Here is a 21,732-nt window from a genome sequence, read left to right as displayed (position 1 = left end):
ACATTCACAATGTACGAGAGGGTGGCTTCTATGATGGCAATGCCCGAGTACTTGCTGTTCAAAAGATATTTGGAAAAACTTGCTTTGATATATAAATAAAACAAATATATTCAAATTAGATGAGATGTAACAAAACTAGATTTATTAAATATTCTAAATTTCAATGTTTTAATATCTTTCAAGTACATAAAAAAATAAACAATATAGGACTATAGGAATAAATAGTAAAAAAACGTATGATTACACAAATTTTAAAAAGAAAATATTTTTTGAAATTTTTATCAAAAATAGATGTTGTTAAATTTTAAATAAATTATAACACTAAATTGAATTCTTAAATTAATTGAAATTAAATTGTCAACCAATACAATTGTTTAGTTTAAATTTTAGTAAGAGTCCGTTATATTTAAATTGATACGTAGGCTATTGTTATATCACAAGGATAAATTTGTTTTATAGGTTTATGTTCTTAGTAATTCTCAAAACTTTAGTCATGGTTGAGATGATTTATGGCTAATGACTTATTGGAAAACAGGAATCGGTCACGTTCACCCATAGAGAATGTAAAGTTTGCCCAATGAATCGAACTTGAACTTAAATACAAATTTCAAGATGATGCAATGATTACAAAAACGAGTAATGGAGCACGCTTTCATAAGGAACTGCTTTGAGCCAAGCAATAAAAACTGCACTAGGTAAAGTATGTGACATCACCATAATGGAACTAGTAGAGGGGGGATTTAAGTAAAAAAGGCATAAAAATTATTTAAAAATATATGTATAACAGCAGTCCATCTTGTTTGAACTACAGTAATTAAACGTTTTACTTTGAACTAGGGCTATATACGAATAAATTATTTGAAAGTAGATTTATTCAGATTTTTTCCAACGCTCAGGTGTGGTCAAGTTGTTAGGAGCAACTATTACAGACCAAAATCATCAGCCGACTTGTCTGAAGAATTGTGTGTAGGGGGCTTAGTGACATGTGATTAACACTGCCCTAGACAACCATTACACAGTCACACGCACTGTCTATGGATTCCCTGTAAACAATTCACAGGCCATCGCAGTCTGAGTGAGTAGATCAGAGGAGGGTGTATGACGGACTGCGCTATGGGATTAATCTAACATATAGGTTAATATATAGGTGATTGAGGTTGTAAAGATTGATAAATATTGTATTACGAGGGTAATTCGGAAAGTAAGGTCCGATTCGAGTTAACCAGACAAACAGTAAGCGAGCAGCGAAATACACATGTGCCCTGACTCCCGGCATGCATTGCGCGCAGAACGACGCCATTTTCAGTGAAATCGTTGTAGTCTGCTGTTGTCTGTGCCTTTTTAAAATTTTTAAAACTTTTGAACGTCCCGCCGACTGTGAAATACGGTCTGTGATACGGTTTTTGACAGCAAGGAACGTTTCAGCAGCGGATATTCATCGACAGATAAGTGAAGTGTACGGTCCAAATGCAATGAGTGACAGCAAAGTGCGGAAGTGGGTGAGAGCTTTTAAAGATGTATGAGAAAATGTCCATGACGAACCACGATCTGGTCGGCCGTTAGTGATCACCGAAGATTTGGTGAAAGCCGTCAATGAAAAAATTTGTGAAGATCGGTGATTCACTGTTTCTCCATTAGCAATAGAATTTCCAAACGGAGTATAACCACATCGTTTAAAATTGTTTCTGAAATTGTGGATTTTCGCAAATTATGCTCACGTTGGGTTCCCAGGCTGCTTACTGAGGAATACAAAAAAAGAAGAATGGGTATTGTTCTTGAATTTTTGATCCAATATCATCAGGAAGGTGATAACCTTTTAGACCACATTGTGACGGGTGACGAGACATGGGTTTCCCACATAGCCCCAGAAACGAAACGCCAGTCGATGGAGTGGCGTCACTCGATGTCACCGGTTAAAGTGAAAGCAAAACAAACATTGTCCACATGCAAGGTTATGGCGACAGTGTTTTGGGATAGACGTGGGATATTTCTAGTCGAGTTCATGGAGCGAGGAACAACAATAAATGCGGCCACTTATTGCAACACTCCTAACCTTAGACGAGACATACAGAACAAGCGACGTGGCCTATTGACAGCTGGAGTTTCGTTACTGCATGACAATGCCAGACCCCACTCTGCCAACCAAACCCAAAATCTCATCAAATCGTTTGGTTGGAAACAGCTAGAACACCCGCCATAAAACCCAGACTTGGCGCCAAGCGACTTCCACTTGTTTTCGTTACATAAAAGAGTTCCTAGGCGGGAAGCGCTTCGACACTGATGACGAGGTGAAACAAGCAATACAAGACTGGTTATCGTCGCAGGCGGCCGACTTCTATGACACCAGCATTCAAAAACTTGTAGATCGTTAGGACAAGTGTTTAAACAAAAGTGAAAATTATGTAGAAAAATAGTGATTGATGTCAGGAATCAAATAAAACAAGTTTAAAAAAAAATCTGTTGTGATTTTTTTTAAATAAGAAAACGGACCTTACGGACCTTACTTTCCGAATTACCCTCGTATTAGTAGTTGTTTTATTGTCTTTAATAGGGCATCAAAAATGGCTGGCTGTTCTCTCATCAATATCCACCTCTGGGTATACATGCTGGGACTGGCTTTGCCACGTGTTAGGACGTGTCATGTCGATATTCTTTTAACATCTACCAGTAACATTGGTCCGGGGTAATCTACAAGGTGGTTACCCCAACTGGGATTGTAATATCTAGCCTTACAACTTTATATTTGTAATAATGGAGTGTTGATGTAATCATGCTGTTTGATCACTTACCCTGTGTGGCTATGTATCTGTTGATGATGCCACTGCCAGGGATCTCCATGTTGACGTAGTTGGCGTTGATGTAGTCTCCACCACTGCCACCGGCCAGAATCACTCTCGTCACATCGTCTGAAACAAACATCATCATTGCAACTCATCCCAGTAATTTGTGTAAAACACTTCCAATAAGGATTATCACACACCTGCAGAAGCACTGTTAAGATCTCTCTACATCTGGGAAGTCATACCACATGTTGAAAAAAGAAACTTACCAGAGTATTATGACTATAATATGGTTTCCACCTAATCTCCCTCTGAAGACTATGCCTGCAGTGACTATGTTGTTAAACATTTATTTCAATATTAAATTAACTGCTTTGAAATAACCGGGCACAGACATTACTAATTTGAATATAACAACCTGTATGTAGTGGTGTGTAGCCAGTGTTACTTGAGACTTCTCACCACAATCACGTACGTCAACTCCTTTACCAAATTAATTGGGACCAGAAGAAGTAATTTAGATAAAAAAAAAGGATAATCTTAGGATAAAACAAAAGGACAATAGAATAGATAATAAGGAACTTATTTATTTAAGGTCAATTATGTAGCCAATTTATTATTTCATTTACAAACTAACTGTAAAGAAAACAAAAACGAATGTTGTTTACTGTTTCATAAAAATTAACTAATTGTAAAATTTATTTCTGAATTAGCATGAAACATGCAGTAGACATAAACTCAATAATACAAACACTAACTAGTACAAAATGATCTAAAGAATACAGGTCCACAGTATGTCTGCACGCAATAAACAACCACTGACAAATGACCAGTGGTAATAAAAAATGGCAATAAAAAATGGCAATCGTCAAAAAGAAGGCGGGCAAATCACGATATTAATTTTTTATGGCTTCATTCTGGACGAACTAGGTCATTTGTAAGTGGTCGATTGCTCAGTCCAGACCTGTTGTGTGACTTACAGTCTTTAATTCTGTTTATAAAATAATAATAATTAGTGTTTGTTTTGTTAAGTTCATGTCTTAAAGATTGTGTGCATGGCGTTAACACGAACATGTATGTTTTGAGTCTTGACTTATGTGTGCAACAATGCTGTAGCACGATTTGTTGATTTTAACCTAGATTGTACTTGTGTGTTGAGTTAGTGCAGTCCACCTGAGGAATAGATCAAGTTGCAATTTTCAATATATAATTTGACAAAAGTAAAAAAAATTATTGCTTCTTGTTACAAAAATATTATTTCTTTTTAAAAATATAAAAAAGATTATTTTTGTAAAGGAAGTTTTTGATATTTTGAATTGTCATTACATTAGAATCCATTTCATCTGCGATAAGAATAAAAATAAAAAGAATTTTAAGAATTTAAAATAACATAAAATATAATTTTTATGTAAGTTTCATCAAACACTTGTATATGGAGACAACTCACAAGGCGATATGTCCCGGTAGCGGTTCTTCGACAGGTTCTCAGGCCTCTTGGCGTCGGCCGTGGAGAGCCCCGGCTTCTTGCGGTAGAGTTTGTCGAACTGAGCGAGGAGTGAGCCGCTAGCCAGTCCGTCGGCCAGCAGGAGCATGGACTGTGCCAGTGCATCAGAACCGTGATGGTGCGGTGTGTCCGTGTCCGGCACGTACTGGTATGCGGGTTCCTCTTCTAGACTCGCCGCCTCGTACACTGCTGCAACCACAACACTCTCACTCAGGGTCTTGTTCTGACAAGCCAGGAATCTAAACCAAGTACTTAAAGAGCAAGTGAATATTTTCATGGCCTTCAAAATTACTACCATTTAAAAATACTTTGCAAACTTCAGAGAACTCATTTGAATAAAAATTGATTAAAACTTCAAAAAAACAAGTTTAATAAGATCTAAAATGGTGGAATCACACCTTATGATAGACAGTCCTCAAATGAAGAATACATGGTGGTCCAGGCCCGGAGGGTTCCACTAATTTGAGGGGCCACATCTCTCTCCTCATCAATCTCCACTTACAACTAGACCGTCTGCCCACAGACGGAAAGGTGCCTTTAATAAAGCCTAAGAAACTCACATAAAAATTTGGATTATATACTTCCTTCATAATACCTTCTCCTTCAGGAAATCCTCCCAACCATCTTGTTTAACCCTCCTAGTGATGAATATGTTTATTATGAATGATAGGTGCATTTGGAGTGTTTCGCTGTGTTTATTAAAAATTAATAAAAATTATTCATTTTATTGAAAATACCATATATTATATACCAAAATATTCATAAAAACATAAAGAACGATTTTAAAGTAAATAAAACTACTTTCCTTTGTACATATCCCTTAAAACTTGCTCAAAAATTAAAAAAAACTGTTTTTTGAAAAAAAAAACTTTTTACCACAAAAACCACATAGTATAAAACTCACTAAACAAAGATTTGAAGATAACAAGTTTTTTCTAAATTTCATGAAGGTAAATAATATATACAGTTTTCGCACAATATTTTACTTGAAAAAACTATTATGATGGAAATATTATACACTATGTATATGGAAGAAACCCTTGCATTCAATCCGAGGCACTACTACTATCATGCTTTCTCTTCCTCCCTTGATACTTTGGTCTCCAAAAATGATCCAATTTATGGAAACACTCTCTATGAACACCAGAATTGCATCCTGGACACTAGAATCGCGATCTTCCCCTTTTTTTGTGTGGCCACATACAACACATAGCCGCTCTTGTCTTCCTGGTAAGCGTTGGAGGGAATGGCCTGCACCAGGATTTGAATTATAATCATCGGGGAAATTGTCTGCACTGATATCACTGTCACTCATTTGTTCTTCTTAATCATTTCTAATATCTTCTCAATGTAAAACATCCGCCATTTCGAATGTATTACGATCAGAATAAACGAAATAACACCGGTAAACACGCCGACACAAGTCATAGGTTAGCGACTGCGAGTAAAACACAAACAACGTCGTAACAAATACCAGCTATTTGTTTATTCTTTTAACAATTCATCTGAAGACAGATCTAGAGAAAAGAGAAGATGTTTCTGTACACAATGCAGTAAATAGCAGCCGAATTTAACCGAAAATAGCCGAGCAGCGATGACGATTTCGAAGGCATGTTTGAACGTCGACGCATCGACATCTATCATTCATATTAAACGAATGAACGTCTTCTATCACTAAGAGGGTTAACACTTAAACACAGAGACTCATAGTTATTCAGTTTAAAAAGCTGTTGTTTCAGGATATTTATCTTCCAAGAAAATGTCTCTCATTCATTCAAAAGGGACGATCCCAAACACTGAAGCAAGTCAAGAGCTTTTTGTGCTCTCCATCGAGTATAAAACGGGTTCAGTACATTCAAGTCAGTTTAAGGAACTGTTACCATAACAGAATCCATCAGCAATGTGCTAACTCTTTCATCAGACTACAACTCACAAGATCAGGTCCTGCGAGGTAACAGATAGGACCAGTTAGCAATGTGCTAACTCTTTCATCAGACTATAAGTCACAAGATCAGGTCCTGCGAGGTAACAGATAGGACCAGTTAGCAATGTGCTAACTCTTTCATCAGACTATAAGTCACAAGATCAGGTCCTGCGAGGTTAACAGATAGGACCAGTTAGCAATGTGCTAACACTCTCTTCAGACTATAAGTCACAAGATCAGGTCAGGTCCTGCGAGGTAACAGATAGGACCAGTTAGCAATGTGCTAACTCTTTCATCAGACTATAACTCACAAGATCAGGTCCTGCGAGGTAACAGAGAGGACCAGTTAGCAATGTGCTAACTCTTTCATCAGACTATAAGTCACAAGATCAGGTCCTGCGAGGTAACAGATAGGACCAGTTAGCAATGTGCTAACTCTTTCATCAGACTATAAGTCACAAGATCAGGTCCTGCGAGGTAACAGATAGGACCAGTTAGCAATGTGCTAACTCTTTCATCAGACTATAAGTCACAAGATCAGGTCCTGCGAGGTAACAGATAGGACCAGTTAGCAATGTGCTAACTCTTTCATCAGACTATAAGTCACAAGATCAGGTCCTGCGAGGTAACAGATAGGACCAGTTAGCAATGTGCTAACTCTTTCATCAGACTATGAGTAACAAGATCAGGCCACTGTGGGGTAACAGAGAGGACCAGTTAGCAATGTGCTAACACTCTCTTCAGACTATAAGTCACAAGATCAGGTCCTGCGAGGTAACAGAGAGGACCAGTTAGCAATGTGCTAACTCTTTCATCAGACTATAAGTCACAAGATCAGGTCCTGCGAGGTAACAGATAGGACCAGTTAGCAATGTGCTAACTCTTTCATCAGACTATAACTCACAAGATCAGGTCCTGCGAGGTAACAGAGAGGACCAGTTTGCAATGTGCTAACTCTTTCATCAGACTATAAGTCACAAGATCAGGTCCTGCGAGGTAACAGATAGGACCAGTTAGCAATGTGCTAACACTCTCTTCAGACTATAAGTCACAAGATCAGGTCCTGCGAGGTAACAGAGAGGACCAGTTAGCAATGTGCTAACTCTTTCATCAGACTATGAGTAACAAGATCAGGCCACTGTGGGGTAACAGAGAGGACCAGTTAGCAATGTGCTAACACTCTCTTCAGACTATAACTCACAAGATCAGGTCACTGTGGGGTAACAGAGAGGACCAGTTAGCAATGTGCTAACACTCTCTTCAGACTATAACTCACAAGATCAGGTCACTGTGGGGTAACAGAGAGGACCAGTTAGGAATGTGCTAACACTCTCTTCAGACTATAACTCACAAGAACAGGTCACTGTGGGGTAACAGAGAGGACCAGTTAGCAATGTGCTAACACTCTCTTCAGACTATAACTCACAAGATCAGGTCACTGTGGAGTAACAGAGAGGACCAGTTAGCAATGTGCTAACACTCTCTTCAGACTATAACTCACAAGATCAGGTCACTGTGGGGTAACAGAGAGGACCAGTTAGCAATGTGCTAACACTCTCATCAGACTATAATTCACAAGATCAGGTCCTGCGAAGGTAACATATAAGACCAATTAGCAATGAGTTAACACTCAAAATTTTAAATTGGATCAAATCCGTATTATATTTGTTTGAATATAATAATCACAATTCAAAGCTTTTTCAACTACAGAAAATAATGTTTTGAAACAAATCTAATAAGAGTACTATAATAGGGAAATAAAACAACTAGCTCTATGAACACTGAGAATAAAGTTCTATTAGTGGAACACTCCATCCTTGGTTGTTTATGATTCATTTGCAATTATTTAAGTAAAGAAGAAGAAACAGTAACAAACTGGTCTTTTTTATTGAGTGTCTGTTAGGTAAATTTTGGGTCGCAAGTTAGATATTTGTCATTTGTAAAATTATTTATACAATTCATTACCCATGTTAATTTACCATTATTGAATCAACTCAACCGTTTTAAGTATCAATAAAATATATTTATGAAGATGTTTTATAACTACTTCATGATATTCTAACACAAGCTACAATCAATAATTAATTTGTGATAATAAACTAGCAGAGTAGAACATTACCATTAGGCCTGACAGTGAGGACCAACTCTCCCATGTGCGAGTCCCTGGCAGCTCGTATCAGGCTGACTACATGGTCATGGACCATCCGACTGACATCCACTCCATTAATCAGCAACACCTGCACAGCACACCACATCATGACCTAGAGTAATACATGTGAGCAATACCATTAGGCCTGACAGTGAGGACCAACTCTCCCATGTGCGAGTCCCTGGCAGCTCGTATCAGGCTGACTACATGGTCATGGACCATCCAACTGACATCCACTCCATTAATCAGCAACACCTGCACAGCACACCACATCATGACCCAGGGTAATACATGTGAGCAATACCATTAGGCCTGACAGTGAGGACCAACTCTCCCATGTGCAAGTCCCTGGCAGCTCGTATCAGGCTGACTACATGGTCATGGACCATCCAACTGACATCCACTCCATTAATCAGCAACACCTGCACAGCACACCACATCATGACCCAGGGTAATACATGTGAGCAATACCATTAGGCCTGACAGTGAGGACCAACTCTCCCATGTGCAAGTCCCTGGCAGCTCGTATCAGGCTGACTACATGGTCATGGACCATCCGACTGACATCCACTCCATTAATCAGCAACACCTGCACAGCACACCACATCATGAACTAGGGTAATACATGTGAGCAATACCATTAGGCCTGACAGTGAGGACCAACTCTCCCATGTGCAAGTCCCTGGCAGCTCGTATAAGGCTGACTACATGGTCATGGACCATCCAACTGACATCCACTCCATTAATCAGCAACACCTGCACAGCACACCACATCATGACCTAGGGTAATACATGTGAGCAATACCATTAGGCCTGACAGTGAGGACCAACTCTCCCATGTGCAAGTCCCTGGCAGCTCGTATAAGGCTGACTACATGGTTATGGACCATCCGACTGACATCCACTCCATTAATCAGCAACACCTGCACAGCACACCACATCATGACCTAGGGTAATACATGTGAGCAATACCATTAGGCCTGACAGTGAGGACCAACTCTCCCATGTGCAAGTCCCTGGCAGCTCGTATCAGGCTGACTACATGGTCATGGACCATCCTACTGACATCCACTCCATTAATCAGCAACACCTGCACAGCACACCACATCATGACCTAGGGTAATACATGTGAGCAATACCATTAGGCCTGACAGTGAGGACCAACTCTCCCATGTGCAAGTCCCTGGCAGCTCGTATAAGGCTGACTACATGGTCTGGACCATCCGACTGACATCCACTCCATTAATCAGCAACACCTGCACAGCACACCACATCATGACCTAGAGTAATACATGTGAGCAATACCATTAGGCCTGACAGTGAGTGTTAGTACCTACAGGCAGTGTTGGTACCTGGTCTCCCTCGCTGAGCTTGGGGTAGCAAGTGTCTGCTGGCATGTTGGGTGCTACCCTGGACACCAGGATGGGCATATTCAGGTCACATCCACCCTTCACGTTGAATCTGATCCTGCCTTGCTCGTAACCTTACTATTACATGCGACGAAATTCATATAATGCAGACAATAATGGTACCTGGTCTCCCTCGCTGAGCTTGGGGTAGCAAGTGTCCGCTGGTGTGTTGGGTGCAACCCTGGACACCAGGATGGGCATGTTCAGGTCACATCCACCCTTCACGTTGAAGCCGAACCTGCCTTGCTCGTCGGGCCACATTCGGATGGACACCAGTCCCTCCTCCACCTACAGAGCCAGAGATTGTGTTAAGGCAATTTGCTCAACTAGAGATTTTCCTTTAATGGAAAATCTTCTCAACAGCACTTTGTGATTAATTTGAATAACGATCTCTCAGAATATACTAATTCAAATTATAATTATAAAATTTTTCTCTATGAAAAGAATATTACAAGTACTATACAATCTGACAAAGTTTATGATTCACAGGAAATTGTGTGTGATCAAATTGCCACATGTACTTTTTCAAGTAAATAAATAAGAAAATGTCTTTTTACATCAAAGAAAATGTACAACAAAGTAAAAGAACAAGATGCAAAATGGAACTTGAAATATAGATTGATTAAATGTATTAATGATTTTAAATATTCATCAAAATATTTCACTGCGGATGATCGAAAACTTTTAGCTTAAAGGGATTTTTAACCAGAATAAACTGTTTTACGGAGGTACTTCCTACATTGAGTTTGACAAGGAAGACATTCACAAGAATGGAATAAACATCATTGACGAATTCAGCTTAATAAGATATAAACTATTGTGATTACTTTTAGAATATTTTTATTATTCATCACTTAAGCATGAGGAATGTAAATGTAACAAGGCAGATTCACCTGGACTGCAGGCAACTGTTCGCTGTACAAAGGGTCGTCGTCTGCGTACGTGATGGCACGAGCTGGCCCAGGCGTGAACGCGGCGTGAGGCTCCTCCACTCTCTCTAGGAAACCTCCTTCCCTACAACACAACTGCTGTGTTCAATACAATTTATCTCAATGACTTCTGACTAGATCATGCCAGAGAGATCTCCTGAACTATCACAGTAAAGTGCCTCCTCAAAGTGTTAGGTTAACAAATAAAGATTCGTTAGCTTTTTGCCAGAAGTCATTTTTTGACTGTGAAAATCAATGTTACATGTTATGTTATGAGTGTTCTAAATGTATTGACGGTATTATGCTCTTATATTCCTTTTCTGCATTACCATTGCCAGGATAGTTGCTATCCTCAGTGTGACCAACACTTACTCGTCTGATATGTGTGTGGTCTGCTCCCCCCAAGCTCTCCTAGGCTCTCGGGCACCCACAGAGGTCACCTTGTGGTCATGAGGCCTGGACGACCTCAGGGCAGGAGCACTGGCCGGCTTCACCCCAGGCACTGGCACCTGCACAACCTCCTGTTAGTGATGAGTCATCACAGATCACTTTCGCACCAGAAAACATGATTGAGCTTGAGTAATGAGTCCTAGTTAGCTAATAGATACAGTAAATATGTTTGGAGGATACGAGATAGTACAGCTAGCTACAAATACAATCTGAGAGTGGAGCACAATTTACTGTTCTCCTTGCATTTAAATCATTCTACATCGTATTTTGATTGCTAAGATCATCACTCCTGATTTTTACCCTTGGAAGTGAACACAATAAGGGTACAAATATTGAGTCTGGCATTTTCTTGAAAAAAATTTTTATTCACAATGATTTACTTCCTCTATCATTGAGGACTACAAATGCATGAATGATATTCAAGAAAACCCATAAATTTGTTGTTACTGTTTTCTAACTAAAACCAAAACGTTGATTTTGTGCACGCTATAATCCAAGAGGACAGACACTGAACTTACTTCATGATTGAAGTTTCTTTATGGATTAAATCCGCAGCAGTAAGAATAATATTGCACTAGTTTATAAAGTCAAAAAATGTTCTTGGGGGGTATGTCACGATTTGACAGATGAGCAAAAAACTGAGCATGTGAGAATAAACCAGCAGACCTTTCAACTGCGTAATAATGGTGTTCATCAGATAACTTCAAAAATTGTCACTGATGATGTGACCCACATATCATTTTATGACGTTCCAACTCGAGCAGAGAGTTGTGAAAGTGTGTTTAAGACAATCCACCCCACACAATTGTCAAGAAACAACAATCGGTGAAGAGAGTAATGAACATTGTTTTCTTCAGGACTACGGGACGAATGAAGGCTATTAAGCTGGAGACTATCAAAGACTATCAAAGCAAGTTGGTACACTAAACAGTGCTTGCCAGAAGTTCTTCAGGACTTAAACATTAAGGGTTTATTTTTATAACAAAGCAATGCCTCTTCTCACACTACTAAGAGTTTTTGGCCGAAATGCATAAAAAAACTCCCCCCCCCCTTATTCACTTGATCTCACCATGTGCAACTTCTGGTTATTCATCAATGTGAAGAAACATTTGCACGCCTCATTGTATTTTTTTTCTGAAGCCAAAATTTATGATGAATTCATAAATATTTTTACTCCATTTCAAAAATTGAATGACATGAGTGCTTTCAATGAGGAAAAATCCGATTTCAAAAATGCATTGATAGCCTCTTGTCTATGTATAAATCAAAAATTGAGTGACAGAGTGCTTTCAATTAGGATAAATCCGATTTCAAAAATGCATTGAAAACCTCTTGTATGTGTAGAAATCGAAAATTGAGTGACAGAGTGCTTTCAATGAGGAGAAATTCGATTTAAAAAATGCATTGAAAGCCTCTTGTATGTGTAGAAATTAAGTTTCATGAAATAATTTTCGAGAACTTGTCACATAATACATGCATATTTTACAAGGGTACTAGAATGCAAGAGTGGTTGAAATTAAGTTTTGTCATTAACTTTTAACGTTGACTTCCACACTATTGAAATTTAAAATGCTAAAATCTCATACAATTGTGCTCAGTTTGATAAAAAAATAAGAATAAGAATAAGAATAAATTTATTTTCTCAGGATAACATAAATACATACAGTAGTTACAGAGCGTGGAAAAAAAAAAAAACAAAACAAAACAAAAACTCTCCAAGGTCTGACCTTAATGAAGAAAAAAAATATCAAATTATACAAACTAAAAAAAAACCTTTGTCCAAATTGTTAAGTCTTAACTACTATGTACATTACAGCAACTACAATATGAATGTTAATTAAAGTATACATCAGATAAAAGCTAACAAAATACACAACTAGAGGAAGAAAAACTAATAACATTTTTTAATATGTACATATAAAACAATATTTTAAATCCTGAGAAAATTTAGGGCCTCCAAGGCAAGCCTGTTTAGAGGACACCGTGTAATTATATTATTAAAAACTAAAAAAAATAAAAAGTTCAGACAGTTAAATTTAAAAAAGAAAAAAGTCCCTATAAGCTATTTTATTGAAATTTTGTAATCATGTGTAAGATAATACATGCTACTGGAAATCTATTTCAGGGTAAATTTTGTGGACCATGCTTGGAAAAATTAATGAAAAATTTAATTCATTTTATTCCTGAACCTCAATTAAAACCTTCAATGTCGCAGAAAGAAAACAACCATTGTTTTAATGTCTTCAAAAAACAGAATTTTGACTTTTTAAATTTTATTTCATTAGGAATTTTGTTAAATATTCTTGGGGCAAAAAAAAAAGTAAGTTTTAGTAAAAAATGTTTTTTGTGGTTTAGGTGTTCTAAAGTTATTTTGCATTGCGAAGTTTAAACCTATACTCATTAATGTCAACATCCGGTAGGTTTCCACTCTTATCGTAGAACAACTTTAAAGTTTTGTACACAAACATAAATCTTAGAGGTAAAATATTAAGGCTGACAAATAGAGGGAATGAGGTTTCAGTTTTAGGTTTGTTTACTATAATTCTAATAAAATGTTTTTGAAGTTTCAAAATAGGCTGTAGCTTTGTCTTGTAAGTGCCTCCCCAACACGAAATACCATAGTCTAACCGACTGTTTACCAATGAAAAATAAAAAAAGACGTAATATCTCTTTGTCACAAAAATTCCTCAGAAAATAAAAAACTCGTAAATAATTTTTTAATTTAGATTTCAATACTAATATGTGGTTATTCCAGTTTAATTCTCTGTCTAACACTACGCCTAGATATTTAACTTCACTTGCTTCTGCAACCGGTTTACAAGATAAATTGCAAAATAGAATTATTGCAAAGACAATTAAAACATTTATAAATAATTGCACCGGCGTCAAAAAGGCACTTGACCTCTTAAACTAAAATTAATATAACTTGTCTTCTCAGGGCTAAGAACCATTCTGTTTTTACAAAACCACCACTTTAGCGCTTTGAGATCAACATTCATAGCAAGCTCTATATCACCCCAGCTGGAGCTGGAATAACACAAAGCAGTGTCGTCAGCAAAACAAGTTATACTACCCTGAAGACTAGCATTACAAAGATCATTGATGTAAATTAAGAAAAGAGTAGGGCCTAAAACTGATCCTTGAGGTACACCACACTTAATTTCACCCATTGCACTGAAAACTCCATTAATTTTTACACACTGTCTTCTAGATTTTAAATAATCTTGAAACCAATTTAAAAACAACTCCCCTTATCCCCACAGTCAAACATTTTTCCCCAATAATATTCCGTGATCAACAGTGTCAAAGGCTTTTTTTATGTCCAAAAACAGCCCACTAACATGTTTGTTTTGGTCAAGTCCCTCAATATATAATCCAATGAAATTTAAAAGTGTAGTTTCGGTGCTCACGCCCTCTCTGAACCCATACTGATTGCGACTAAAAAACTCCGTCAAAGTGAGGAAATTAATCAATTTTTCGCTTCATAATTTTCTCTAAGACCTTAGATATGGTAGAAACCAAAGAGATAGGGGCGGAAGTTGCTACAAATTGTTGAGGGGCCTTTCTTGTGAATCGGAATAACAACTGCTGACTTCAATTTTTCCGGAAAAACTCCTGTTTGAAAACTTAAATTTACTATAAATAAAAGAACATAACAAATTTTAGGAAATGTGTGTTTAATTAAAGTTGAAACTAATTCCGTCTAATCCGGGAGACTTGCCATTCTTTAATGAGTTGACAGCGTCTTGCAGGTCCTGTAAGGAGTACAGGTTCCAGAAACATAGAACGCATTTCGTTATATTCTTAGGGAATGACCCGGCATAAGGCAAAAATTCACAACTTGTCGGTTCTTCAATACTGTCGGCTAAAGCTATCAACAACCGTTAGGAAATAGTTGTTGAATTTATCAGCTATTATTTTAGGATCTCTAGTAATTTCATTTTGTCCTATTTCAATGAATAATCCATTTGTTTACTTTTTTTGACCAGTTATTTCATTTAAAATATTCCAAGTTTGTTTTGGGTTTACCTTTGCTTTTTTCAAAACAGATTTTTATAATAAGCATTTTTTAGATCTTTTTATGTCTTTGTTCAGTTTATTTCGAAAGCGAATGAAAAAAATATTAAACCTGTCACCTTGTTGGTTTCTGTGCTTTTTAAAATCTCTTAAACAGTTTATTTCTAAATATGATACGCTTACAGATTCCATCGTTGATCCAAGGGTTTCAACTTAACAACATTTATTTCTTAGTTCAATTTCAGCTTTACTTGCACTAATCGCAACTTGCAACAAATCATAAAACTTATCAAAAGCATCAGATGCGTTTTCTGTTCCATACACTTGTGCCCAGTCAGTTTGGTCGAGAACATCGTTAAGATATTTATAGTTGATGCGGTATTGTTTACTTGTGCTATCAGCTGTTCGAGGATCGGTGTGAGGAGGGGCGCCCCCCCTCAACCCACCCCCACACGGCTGTCAGCGAGTGGTCGGTTATGTGAGCATGCTCTACCGCAGCACTGATCATTGTCTTGTCTTTGCAGGCAAGTTTAACATAAACATGATCAATGCATGTCTCAGAACGCTCTGCAATTCTTGTAGGCTCATTGATCATCGACTCAAATCCATGACTAGCCATCAACATTTCGTAATCGTCTACTGCACTACTATTGATTAGTAAATTAATGTTCATGTCACCAATTATACAAGCACTTCTTTTTAATTTTAGTTCATTTTCTAAAAATGTTTGTAGCTCAGATAAAAACGCAGGAATAGAATGTATTTGTCCTGCTATTTTCTTGTTGCTATCATGGCTAACCATAAGACTGACCATGTAAAGACTGGGGTGTTGCCTACATAGAAATGAAGCATCACGCACTTTGATTGTGCAGACAGACAGGAGGATACTGAGGTTGACACTTACGGTCTGACGGACCTGCCGCTTGGTGGGGGAGCGGACGAATGTGCGGTCCATGGTCCGGTGAGAGGTACGGGAGTCCTCCAGCGTCTGGCACTGTGTCCTGCCGGAGTAGGAGAACTTGGAGCCTAAGGAGAGGAAGCGACGACCACGTGACGTCTGTGGCGAGTGAAGCCGGAAGAACGTGTGATGTTCTACGCAGGATTTCCACAGGTTCTTACATGACCGGTACGTCAGGACATTGAACCCCAACAGCGTATCGTAGTTTTCACTCTGGAGGCAATCACAATTATACAAGGTTGGTACAATATTATAACAAATTCATGAGAATTCATACATACAAACATTGGAGTATGAAAATCACAAAATTTCTTCTGATGGATCTAAGTATTTAAACTTACGCATCACTATTCCAACAGAAAATATCCAAATAGGATAAAATGTTTTCTGGTGGAATAGACCTGTCACGGGGAGGTCTTCAGTAAAACTACTATTTCAGTAAACTATCACATCACTGAAATATATTTTTTTCCAAGTTTGATGGTTGTTAGTTCTGATAGAGGAAAGTCTGATCAAACTTTTATGGCATATGTTAAATCTCTACAGTTGTTACTCCTGGACTTTAGACACATCCATTCCGAATGGATATTTTAGAAACATGTCACTTATGATGGAACCACAACTTTTGGTACATCAATTAATAACAAATAACAATCTATCTTAATAGTAAATCTAAAATATGATAAGCTTTTTAATTAAAATGTATTTAGATTTAGTTTGTTGATTTACAATCATAAAATTTTATTATAACAAATGAATTAACATGTTTGCTGCAGGCGGTAACTCTGGTTACCACTGCTATGCTGCGCTAGGAGCGGGCAGTAAATATGGTTACCACTGCTATGCTGCGCTAGGAGCGGGCGGTAACTCTGGTTACCACTGCTATGCTGCGCTAGGAGCGGGCAGTAAATATGGTTACCACTGCTATGCTGCGCTAGGAGCGGGCGGTAACTCTGGTTACCACTGCTATGCTGCGCTAGGAGCGGGCAGTAAATATGGTTACCACTGCTATGCTGCGCTAGGAGCGGGCAGTAACTCTGGTTACCACTGCTATGCTGCGCTAGGAGCGGGCAGTAAATATGGTTTACCACTGCTATGCTGCGCTAGGAGCGGGCGGTAACTCTGGTTACCACTGCTATGCTGCGCTAGGAGCGGGCAGTAAGTATGGTTACCACAGAGCCTTTGTTCTGAAATGAGGTCAGTGTGCGGCCAGCACTCGAGCTATCACAATGCTGTATTTCTCGTTCCTTAGGAGGTACTTTTCCCGCATTTTTATGCACATCGTTTTCACATTAGACTTTTTCATTATTTTTACTGTTTTTTTTAATTTTTGTACTAGTTTTTTTAGATTGTACAACACAATGGATCTTCCCCCGGGACCAAGTGGTGTACAACAACCATGTTCTAGGCATATTTGTAAATAATAAACGACTTTTGAGTGGGTTGGTTAGGATGTATATACTACCCATTTGTATCAATATTTTATTTTAGTAAACTTATTTCTTCTTTTTTCTTACATTTTTATAAACTTATGTACTACAATATTTTTTGTAAACTACAATCATTTCAAGTAAGCATTTAAATATATTTTGTTATAATTACTCACCACATATTTGTAAATAATAACTAAATTTGAGTGAGTTAGTGGAGATGTGTAAAAACTTTTTCACATTTTTATAAACTTTTACATTAATTATGGTTTACACATTTACAAATAAATATTGTTTATGTTTGTCTACATAAATAAAATACAGTTCACTTAGCTACGATGTATTCATTTGGAATATTCCCACTGCCATAAAAGGGCGTTCCTTAGTGCGAGTGGTAACTAGAGTTACCAGCTGGCAAGGAAGACTGTCCTTAGCAGCTCGAGGTAACCACAGTTACTGTATTCCCAAAATGGTAGAGTGATAATTTTTGTGACTAATGAGTAATTTTCATATATTTTTATCATATTTCATCCAAAAGTAAGTAAAAATATATTTAAAATATTTCAGCATGTACGGAACTCTATATAGGGATTTTTACCAGAGAACATGTTAATATTAACATTATACAGCATCAAGATAATATATCTATCAAGGAATATATTTCATTCAACATTAAATTTCCTGCTTTGTATCCTTGGTGGAAGTAGGTGGGTTTTACTTCAATAAATAAGGATCCTACAGTAAAAATTGAGAAAATTATAAAACAGACACTAAAAAATCATGAAAATGAACTAGGAAAACCTCTTATTGCTAAGAAATGATGAAATCCATAGTAATTCTTCCTGCTGATAAGGGTTAAAGTTACAGTTTATCTTGGACAAGGAAGAGTATGATAGTAAAAATTAATAAATTAGTTAACTGTGATGAATATACTTCAAGAAATAAGGATCCTACAGTAAAAATTGAGAAAATTATAAAAACAGACACTAAAAAAATCATGAAAATGAACTAGGAAAACCTCTTATTGCTAAGAAATGATGAATCCATAGTAATTCTTCCTGCTGATAAGGGTTAAAAGTTACAGTTATCTTGGACAAGAAGAGTATGATAGTAAAATTAATAAATTTAGTTAACTGTGATGAATATACTTTCAAGAAATAAGGATCCTACAGTAAAAATTGAGGAAAATTATAAAACAGACACTAAAAAATCATGAAAATGAACTAGGAAAACCTCTTATTGTAAAATTAAGCCCTCAATATTCAAAGCCACCACATTTGTATGGGACTACCGAAAATTCACAAAGATTTAATTCCTCTTAGACCAATTAGTAAGTTCCATTGACTCTCCTGTATCAAAGTTATCAAAATTTTTGTTACCTATTATTAGTCCATTATTTGGACAAGCTAATTCTTACATCAAGAAATTCAGAAGATTTTATCAATAAAATAAAAAATATTAATATTGATTACAATGATATTATGGTCAGCTACGACGTAAATAGTCTGTTTACAAATGTACCTGTCTCTGAAGCTTTGTGTCTGATTAGACAACGACTTTCTAATGATAACAACTTCAGTATGAGAACAACATTATCGATTAACTGTGTAATGGAACTTCTTACTGTATGTGTTAGCCACAACTATTTTCAGTTAAAAGATAGATTTTACAATCAAGTATCCGGTTTACCTATGGGTGGTGTTCTCAGCCCAATAATTAGCAACATAATTTATGGACCACTTTGAAGACATTGCTTTTGAAAATTGGAGTATTAAAACCCAAAATTTGGTTACGGTATGTTGATGATGTCTTTTGTGTATGGGAAAATAAAATTAACATCCAAGACGAATTTTTAAAACACATTCAATTCAATTAGACCATCGATAAAATTCACTATTGAAAATGAGGTTAACAGTGAAATTCCATTTCTCTTGATATTTTGATAACAAAAACAAAAGAAAACACAATTAAAACAACATTATTTTACAAGAAGACTTTCAGTGGACAGTACCTTAATTATAATTCAAATCATCCTCAACATGTAAAAATTGGATTAGTACAAAGTTTGTTCCAGAAGATTAATCATTTGATAACTGATAACGAAGATAAAATTTCAGGAGAAAATTATACTACAGAACTTTTGATTAAAAACAACTACCCTCCGTCAATTATTGAACGAGCTAAGGCTAAAAACAAAAATTTGCAAGCAAATTACCAAAAAAGACAATCCTAAATATCTCACTACCATAACTATTCCTTATGTAAAAAGGAACATCAGAAAAAAATTCGTAAGATAAATTATAAATTTAACATCCGCACTGTTTTTAAGTCCGAAAATAATATAAGAAGCTATTTAACAAAATTAAAACCGAAAAACAAACATCAAGAAACCAAGAATGTGATATATAAAATTGACTGTGGTTGCAACAAGACGTATATATCGGCCAAACATCAAGACCTGTGGAAATTAGGGTAAAAGAACATATTTATAATTATAAAAAAGAAAACGTTGAAAAAATCTTAAATTAGTTGAACATGCAGTAAAAGAAAAACCATCATATAAAATTTTGAATCGTCTAGTGTAGTGTTTAAAGAATCTTCCTGGACTAAAAGAAATAAAATTGAAAGTGCGTGTGTATGACAGTTTTAAAAGATAATTGTATTTCCAACCTTTTGTAAAATTTCAGTGATATTTTTATACCATTAGTAAAAAAAGAAATCCATTCCAAAATTATGAATTGCAAACCATATTTTTTCTACATAATTCTTTTATAATTTATTAGTTTTTGGTCTTTACAGTTAGTTTTAAATTTTATTCTTTTTTATCCATATGTTTATTCTATTTTACACATATGTTGTTTTCTGTAAACAATTGTAAAAACTGATGATGCCTTAACCGGCGAAAGCGCTATTTTTAATAAATTTATTGTGGAAGTATCTAAGAAATGTCTTTTCAATTAAATTTCCTCCCAAGACACAAATCTATTTTCACTCATACCAGAGTTTCTATAAGCAATTTTTTTTCTTTAATATAAAGATATTTAAAAAGTACATACTTCATAATAAAAACTCAAAACTTTACGGATTCACATTAATCATGTCTTTAAAATGATTTTTCTCATATAATTCTAATTTAAGAATCAAGATAGTTTCAGACTAGCAAAGTCTTACTTAGATAAACTTTACACCGAGCTGTCTTGTTGAATATTTCAACTTCGATACACACCTGTTCTCGCCTCAGCTGGATGAAAAACTGTTTCCTTTTGAACGAAATCTTTACAATCTTCCCCCACGAGAAGACGTTGATTCGTATGCTGTTCTGGAAGACGACCAGGCCAACTGCCGTGACGCCCAACTGGAGCTCCTTCCCCCCCACATCCTGCAGCGAGAACAGCCACTTTACAGTCATGTACCACACAAGCATTTATTTCCACATGCTACACACGAGTGAACACCCCTTTGTACTGAATAAAATACTTTTTAATAAATAAATAAACCATACTGCTGTGTTAGCATTTGTTCTTGTCGAAACATGTGGAGCGAAACCTTGCAAGAAGCTCACTCTTCACTTACTGATGACCTCCATATTTTATTAATTTTCAATATCGACAACAAAACTAAAACTCTAAACAAAACCAGAAATCACATCATCAACTGTAAGTAGAAAAAAGTAGGACATAGCTGAATAAAAATATAACAACACACACAGTTTAGAAACAAAATTACATCGAGTAAAAGAGTATTCTACCGTATGTTGTAGATATTACTGAGAAAACTTTACTTGAATTTCAACATTGAAGGTCAATAGAAATAAATTCTGGCGTGCACAGAGTCCACAGCAATGTTCGCACAATATCCGACATGCAAAACTGTGCATGCCAACATTTTAGGGCATGAAACTGGCAGGTACAAATGCACACGTGAGCAGGAAAGGAATTCATTATTGATTTTAAAAATAATGTTTTCTATATTCTTCAAGCCTTTTAAAGATAATTCACAAAATATACTAAAATTTCTTAATGTATATATATTATAGTGTACTGTTTTACTTCTGAAAACAATAAAATATTTCAGAAAATGTATTAAAGTACAAATATTTATATTATCAATAGAGGAATGAAACATACATCTAAAAAGAGAAACGTAAATGTGTAACTACTTCCACAAAAAACTAAATTGTGT

General features: G+C 36.4%; 2 protein-coding genes across 3 annotated transcripts in view; both read right to left on the bottom strand.

Annotated features, from left to right (window-relative positions):
- Positions 1–21,732, bottom strand: part of LOC124367018 (tyrosine-protein phosphatase non-receptor type 4-like) — a 69,224-nt gene that overhangs the window by 8,162 nt on the left and 39,330 nt on the right. Inside the window, exons 8-15 of the mRNA XM_046823699.1 lie at positions 20,777–20,929; positions 16,067–16,333; positions 11,068–11,204; positions 10,660–10,780; positions 9,890–10,054; positions 8,328–8,445; positions 4,228–4,473; positions 2,790–2,906 (exon numbers count right to left, since the gene is read on the bottom strand). Coding sequence (XP_046679655.1) covers positions 2,790–2,906; positions 4,228–4,473; positions 8,328–8,445; positions 9,890–10,054; positions 10,660–10,780; positions 11,068–11,204; positions 16,067–16,333; positions 20,777–20,929 — 1,324 coding nt within the window. The remainder of the gene's footprint in view (positions 1–2,789; positions 2,907–4,227; positions 4,474–8,327; positions 8,446–9,889; positions 10,055–10,659; positions 10,781–11,067; positions 11,205–16,066; positions 16,334–20,776; positions 20,930–21,732) is intronic.
- Positions 9,049–9,878, bottom strand: LOC124367017 (tyrosine-protein phosphatase non-receptor type 4-like). 2 transcript variants are annotated; one of them, XM_046823698.1, is made up of 2 exons: positions 9,710–9,878; positions 9,049–9,447 (listed from the first exon to the last, which is right to left on the bottom strand). In XM_046823698.1, the coding sequence occupies exons 1-2, from the start codon at positions 9,785–9,787 to the stop codon at positions 9,298–9,300; spliced, it is 228 nt and encodes a 75-aa protein (XP_046679654.1). In that variant the 5' UTR covers positions 9,788–9,878; the 3' UTR covers positions 9,049–9,297. The 2 variants fall into 2 exon arrangements, 1 of the variants encoding a protein (XP_046679654.1); XR_006922850.1 differs by lacking the exon at positions 9,049–9,447 and adding an exon at positions 9,469–9,613 and having other exon boundaries at positions 9,710–9,825.

This window comes from Homalodisca vitripennis, chromosome 7 (genome assembly GCF_021130785.1).
Source record: "Homalodisca vitripennis isolate AUS2020 chromosome 7, UT_GWSS_2.1, whole genome shotgun sequence".
In the NCBI taxonomy this organism is placed as follows: domain Eukaryota; kingdom Metazoa; phylum Arthropoda; class Insecta; order Hemiptera; family Cicadellidae; genus Homalodisca; species Homalodisca vitripennis.
Note: the sequence above shows the minus strand (reverse complement) of the source record. Positions and strands in the feature narration are given on the sequence as shown.